This window comes from Chiloscyllium plagiosum, chromosome 9, assembly GCF_004010195.1.
Source record: "Chiloscyllium plagiosum isolate BGI_BamShark_2017 chromosome 9, ASM401019v2, whole genome shotgun sequence".
In the NCBI taxonomy this organism is placed as follows: Eukaryota; Metazoa; Chordata; class Chondrichthyes; order Orectolobiformes; family Hemiscylliidae; genus Chiloscyllium; species Chiloscyllium plagiosum.
The window spans coordinates 6,110,304-6,117,572 of NC_057718.1; the positions used below are offsets into that span (position 1 = coordinate 6,110,304).

A 7,269-nucleotide genomic window follows, 5' to 3' on the forward strand; every position below is an offset into this window, starting at 1 on the left:
GTGGGCGCAAGTTTTGCATTTCTTGCGGTTGCAGGGGAAGGTGCCGGGAGTAGAGGTTGGGTTGGTGGGGGGGTGTGGACCTGACGAGGGAATCACGGAGGGAGTGGTCTTTTCGGAACGCTGATAGAGGAGGGGAGGAAAATATATCCCTGGTGGTGGGGTCCGTTTGGAGGTGGCGGAAATGACGACGGATGATACGATGTATATGGAGGTTGGTGGGATGGTAGGTGAGGACCAGTGGGGTTCAGTCCTGTTGACGATTGAAGGGGCGGGGCTCAAGGGTGGAGGAGCGGGAAGTGGAGGAGATGCGGTGGAGAGCATCGTCGATCAAGTCTTGGGGGAAATTGCGGTCTTTCAAGAAGTCTGCTTTGAAGAGCCTTGCTCCTCTTCTACTGATTGGCCCCAAGTTCTAAATTGTCAGGTATTTCAAAGGAGAAAGGTGTGGAAAGCTAGATTTAGGCAATGCAGATTGCACAAGTAAGCTTTTGTGATATTGGCTCCAACTGAAGACCCTGCCAATCAACAGCAGAGTTCATGTTAGCTCAATGTCGAAATTATTCAAATCAGCTGATGGCACAAAGTTGGCATACTGCCTTCACTCCAGTGAACAAAAGCAGCTATCTAATTTAATTTCCTGTGAACTTCCAGTACATGATTTGAGTGTTGACCCTATGCAACTTCAATAACTCAGCAGGTCTGGCAGTGTCTGTGGAGAGCGAAACAGAGTTACTGTTTCGAGTGTGGTATGACCCATTTTCTGAAAGGTTTTCTGTTTCTCTTCCCACAGATGCTGTGAGGCTGGTTGCGTTTCTCCAGCCATTTCTGTGTTTGTTTCAGATTTCCAGCAGTATTTTGCTATTACTTGCAATATCGCCTACATTACAATCGTGATACTTCAAAAGTATTTCCTTGACTCTAAAGCTCTCTACAATCTCCTGAGGTTGTAAAGGACTTGGTATATATAAATACAAGTTTGAGCTTCTAACATGAGGTAGGATCGCTGTTGGTGTTGGGTCATTGAATTTCCACTAGAGTAGGTCAGATGAAATGCAGACTTCGGGTGGTAAAAAAAAACAAAAAAGTCCAACTATAAAAAAAATGAGTGAAAGGAAAAACGACACAAAAACAATGTTACACTTCATGATAGTTTGTAAAGCAAAGAATAAAGATTGGCTACATATTTCACGGGAGAGGTCCAACAGGAAACTGAGAAGACTTGTGTTGAGTCATTAACTCCACAATAAAGGATGGTCCTGATCTTAATTAAGGTAGCAACTGATGTGTTCCAATTGGCCTCAGTAACTCTGGACAAGGCATGGCATTTCAAACTGAGCTGTACTTGCCCGCTTCCTTATTTGTACTGGATTTTATACAGGACGCAGTGAGGGTGGGATATGGTGTTTCTGTGCTCCATGCTGTGTTGCCTATGCACAGGCCAGAAGAATTAGTTAGAGACAAACAAACTGCAGATGCTGGAATCCAAAATAGACAAGCAGGAGGCTGGGAGAACACAGAAAGCCAGTTAGCATCAGGTGGATAAGTCATCATTTTGGATGTAACCATTCTTCGGGACTCAGGTTATACCCAAACGTTGACTTTTCTAACTCCTAATGTTGCCTGGCTTGCTGTGTTCTTCCAGCCTCCTGCCTGTCAACCCAGGTTAGAAGAATGTCAATCTCCGACATGTCATGATGGGTCTGCCAGGGCATATGAAGCCTCCCCTGGTGAGAGTCAACACCTTCAAAAAGAAGTGGAATAAAAATCAGAAGAATTGCAGACAGAAATTTGTGAGGCATCCCACATGATGTGTCCAGAGGCTACATTCCAGCACATTTTGTCTCCTCAATGATTCATGGCAACATAATGACCTAATCACAAGAATATAAACAGGCTGCACTGAGGGGGAATTAAAAAGTCATCAGCAGAATAAAAGATAAATAAACACTGACCTTGTGAAAATTTCCATAGAAGAGTTTCTTCATATCTTCATTGTCAAACGTGATTGTTTGAGACTCTCCTCTTTCATCCTTGTTAAAGTATGACAGTGTTTTGCTGTTGCCTATGGTTTGGGGAATACCATTAATAAGTGTTACTTTATTTTATACATTTAAAAAAACATTTTTACTGAATTTATCCATTTTCCAAACTACACAGGGAGATTGTTCAGAATTTTGCAAGGTGGGAAACACCAGGAGATAGGCATTTGGAAATAAAAAATTAACAAAAGACCAGACAGACTCTGTGTGCAAAGAGTATTTAATTATCGGAATACAATTCATGGAAGACCTGGGACAGTACAATTGAGATTTGGAGAGAAAAGGAAATTAGTGGGCTGTTTTCTTCAGAATTTGGAAGGTTAGAAAGGTAGAGATAAACTAGGGGGCATAGTCTGAGAATTAGGGTCAGACCATTCAGGAGAGATGTTCAGAACATTTCCACACACACACACAGGGTGAGAGGGGTTTGCAACTCTCATTGACTAATGGCAGTGGATGCTGGATCAGTTGTTAACTTTAAATCTGAGAGAGAGATGAATTATCAACAACAACAAAAACAGAAATTGCTGGAAAAACTCAGCAGGTCTGACAGCATTTATGGAGAGAATTCACAGTTAATATTTCAGGTCCAGTGATCCTTCCTTGGAACTTTTTTTTTAAATGGATAAATTATTGTTGAGCAAAGGTATTAAGGGTTATAGATCAAAGGCAAGTATATGGAGTTAGACCACAGATCTGCCATGATCTCACTGAATGGTGCAGTAGGCTCAAGGGGCTGAATGGCCTCCTCCTGTTCCAATATTCCTCCCTTCCTAAGGATGTGGCTGGGTGGAGTACTGACTAATGTTTTGTAAGGTAAGCAGATCAAGGGATTACCAATGAAGGTTAAGATCCAGGTAAAGCATGATTTAATTGAATGACGGAGCAGGCTTGAGGAGCTGAATCATTTATTCCTGGCCCTGTATTTCTAATAAGTTCTGAACCTTTTGGACTATATAGGTCTCTTTGGGTAGAAGCTCCCTTAAAGTTCTTAGATTTCATACCATTATTCTGTCAGGTCTGGGTGAATGCAGCATTGAAATAATTTTTAAGAAGGATGGGAACTTTTAAATCGCATTACAGAATTTGGTTAATTTAAATTCAATTTGGGAAACTACTGAACATTATATGAACCCAAGTGCTCCACTCAAATTCCTCAGGGAAAGTTAATCTGCTGCCCTGGCCTAGTCTGTTCTACACATTACTCCAGTCCCAAACTATGCATGTCTTCATTTATCCAAGGCAAGTAAAGATGGCCAATAAAAATTGCTAGTATTGCCCACAACATAAGAGTAAATAAACACAGGATGCCGATAGACCTATTGCACATGTTCAGCATTCAAGTTCAGCAATTTCTGTACTTCATGTCTTGAAATATGTAGATGGATTCAATGTGTCTGCCAACTGAAACGGAAATCAAAGCAGACTTCAGGAACGACAGAAAGATCCAATATCTCACTAGTGACCTACAGCTCTAATATCCATTTTTCAAATTCACTCACAGGATGTGGATGTCACTGTCGAGAGTCATATGTACGCAAGATCAGGTAAGGATAGTAGATTTGCTCTCTAAAAGACATTAGTGAACCACATGGGCTTTTCCAGCAATTAGGCAATTGTTTTATTGTCATCATGAGACTCTTAATTCTGGTACAGGTCATTCTGCTATAATGTGAGAGTCATTTTCTTCTGTGACCTTGTGCTATAGAAAGTCTTGCTAGGGAAAACATCTGCAGAAAATCATGCTGTAGAAGATCACTATACCCATTCAGTAGGAAGTTCATGTTATCGAAACAATGTCCAAAATTCACCAATTGTATTATACTCAATTTGCATTGACAAAATCCACATTACATCAGGACAACCTGTATATAGTACAATCAAATTCCACCATTTGCTTTGGCAGGATTTGAACCCAGGTCCCCAAAGCATTAGCTGGGCTCTGGATTAATGAGCTAACAATAATATCACTAGGCCATCTCCTCCTCAATTACAAAACAGCTACTTGCTCAAGCATTAGAAACCACAGCTCACCATCTAGAAGCACTCCGACTTCTGGTTTATAATCTTGGTCTGTGATCTGCCAAATGGCAAAAGGCTCAGAGGTAGTGGTTGGAAGAAGTCGGAAGAGTATCATGATGGTATAGGTTGGCGGCAGACCATCAGGGTGAATGTCTCTGTTTGGTAAGATAAATAAACAAAAAGATGATGCGATATAAAAGTAGGAACTGCATTGTTATAGCACCTTAACACAATATTTAGAAATGTTCAAATGTCTACTTTCAGTCACCATAACTGCTGCTGGAAACGGAGAATGAATTTAATTATTCCAAAGATCTGGCCTCTGTTGGGCTTGATTAATCATTTCTGAGGAAGTTGCAGAAAAAGTTTCAATTGAGAAGTAAGCCTTCATTTGGCAACAGGGCTATGAGGGGAAAGGTAAGGTGAGACATGGGAGATATTGGTAAAACATTGAATGGGGAAAGTGAATATGGACGCAACAGCCTCTGTTTCTCTTAGTTACACAATGTAAGCCATTGAGATTTGTGAAGAAATGGTATTTTTGAGCAAAATACTTTCCTTCACAATTTCAAAAATTGTTGAAAATAGCAAATGTGACATACTTCCATGTCTCGTCCATGAATTTATTCATCCAAATTCAGAAAGTGGGGAAGATAGCACCAGTAAGCAAGTCAAGGAAAGCTCTAGCTAAACAGCACTGTAATACACATTGTCAGTCTTAGGAGAAACTTTGTCAATTCTTTTTCAATATTGGGGTGCATCCTTTGTTTACATGAAGCCACAGGGTAAGCATAGCTGAGAGTCAGAATAAGGCCATTTGGCCCATCAAGTTCCCTTTCTTCACAAGCCTCACTTCGCTGTTCACTCCTTACATCTTTTGATATCGTTTGTTTTTCAAGAAAATAAAACTGTTTTGTAGATATCGCCTCAAATGAGAGGTTTGATGCAGCAAATTCAATCGTCTTAGCAACTGGCTGTAACTATGAGATGGATCAGTTTTTGTTAAGTAGAGGGATTAAGGGAAGTTAGGCTACAGATCAGAGGTGATCTCATTGAATGGCAGGACAGGCTTGAGGGGCTGAATGGCCGACTCCTATTCCAATGTTCTTCAGCTCCCAATGGATATTTAAAACTGTGAACAGAAAATATATAACCTCAGTATATCATCTACTCTGAAGAACAGGACTGTCATAATGCAGCATTGCACGACAATATGTATTGCTGATACATATTATGTGCTTAAGACAATGGAATGGAGTTACAGCCTCCAGCTTCTTACTGTCGAGAATGCAATCAATCCAGTCAAGCTCCAAATGTCAGCATTACAGTATCGTCAATACAGGATACTGTAATTCTTGTAACAAATCTCTTGACGGGCATCTTAACAAATGCCCTCTGAGAATAAGGGGTAGTAGATTTAAAACAGAGATGAGGAGGAATTACTTCGCTCAACGGGTCATGAATGGGTGGAATTTTCTACCCCAGACTGCGTTGGATACTGAGACATTGAGTAAATTGAATGAGGAGATAGACAGGTTGTAATTAGTAATGGATTAAAATGTTATGGAAAACCGGTGAGTGAGTGGAGTTGAGACCTAGGTTTGATCAGCCAGATTGGTATAGAAGCATGCTCAAATGGCTGAATGACCTACTCCAGCTCCTGCTCCTAGCTCTTATCTTCTATGCTAATTGGCATTACAGAGACCTTATATAACCATTCAACCTTGAACTCCTCAGATTAACTTCTGTGTACCCATTAGAGGTAATGGAGTCATGGAGGTATACAGCATGGAAATAGCTCTTCAGCCCAACTCATCTATGCTGACCAGGGATCCTCAACTGAACCAGTCTCATATCCATTTAAATGTTTCCTATCCATGTACCTGTCCAAATGACTTCTAAATGTTGTGATTGCACTGGACCTTACCATTTCTTCTGGCAGCTCGTTCCATTTACCAACCAGCCTCTGTGTGAAAAGGTTGTCCCTCAGACCCCTTTTAAACTTTTCTCCTCTCACCTTTAATCTATACCCTCTAGTTTTGGACTCCCCTACTCCTACCCTCCTTTGGCTATTCACCTCATGATTTTATAAACTTCTTTAAGGTCACCTCTCAGCTTCCGGCGCTCCAAGGAAAATAGCTCCAGCCTATTCAGCCTCTCCCTCTAGTTCAAACCCTGCAACCTTGGCAATATCCCTGTAAACCTTTTCTGAACTTTTTCAAGTTTAACAAAATCTTTCCTACAGCAGGAAACCAGAACTGAACGCAGTATTCCAAAAGTCATTCTGTTACTGAGTCCATTCAACTGCTTTAGTCAATAATTATTCCTAGAAAACCCAAATTCACAAGTTGTGGGATTTAATGAACTCAAATATAAAACTATTGTGACAATGTCAAGAGACAGTAAAAGATTATGCAAGAATGAGCAATTTAAAGGAGAAATGAGATGGGTTGCAGATACTGTGTAAATAAATACAGAAAATGAACAGTTTCACTGAAGATTGAAGATCCTTCCTAGTATTTTTAGAGAGAAAAACTGCGGAATAAAAGATTAGGGGAGGGTGACAGAGAGAGTCAGTGTGTAAAGTAGAGGGGTCTTATACACACATGACCTTTTACAGTATGACAGAATTGGCTAAATATGAAATGCGATGAGCAATTGTTTCTTAGCATGGTTGGTTAACCACTTGCCGATCATTTCAAGCCTTTTATTTAGCATAGTTGTGGATTTGGCTTTCCTTGAGCAAATCCCATGCACATTAATTAGTCATGATATTTCACTAGGTTTGAGGTATAACGTGCCCACATCCATGTTCATCTTTGGTGCAGATTCATTCCGTACAATCACACATTGTCCTTTCACTTCCAAACATTTTGCCAAGATTTATGAGAACTTCCCTTCTCTGTAACAATAACAGCATTCCAAGAAATGGGCTTGGGTAAGAGACTCAAAGAACACAGAGGGAGTCCATATAGAGTGTCAGCGGCTGGGCCAGTTCTTTCAAAGAGCTCTCCTTTTCTTTCCCAACTGCTTTGTAAATGTTTCCTTTTTTCATCTTTTATAACGGTGGCACAGTGGTTAGCGCTGCTGCCTCACAGCGCCAGAGACCCGGGTTCAATTCCCGACTCAGGCGACTGACTGTGTGGAGTTTGCACATTCTCCCCGTGTCTGCGTGGGTTTCCTCCGGGTGCTCCGGTTTCCTCCCACAGTC

General features: G+C 40.9%; 1 protein-coding gene across 4 annotated transcripts in view; it reads right to left on the bottom strand.

Annotated features, from left to right (window-relative positions):
- LOC122552587 (collagen alpha-1(XII) chain-like) overlaps window positions 1-7,269 on the bottom strand; it is a 264,538-nt gene that overhangs the window by 92,192 nt on the left and 165,077 nt on the right. For all 4 annotated transcript variants that reach the window (XM_043695315.1, XM_043695311.1, XM_043695313.1 and 1 more), the window contains 2 exons: window positions 4,071-4,213; window positions 1,950-2,059 (listed from right to left, as the gene is read on the bottom strand). In XM_043695315.1, the coding sequence (XP_043551250.1) occupies window positions 1,950-2,059; window positions 4,071-4,213 (253 nt within the window). The remainder of the gene's footprint in view (window positions 1-1,949; window positions 2,060-4,070; window positions 4,214-7,269) is intronic.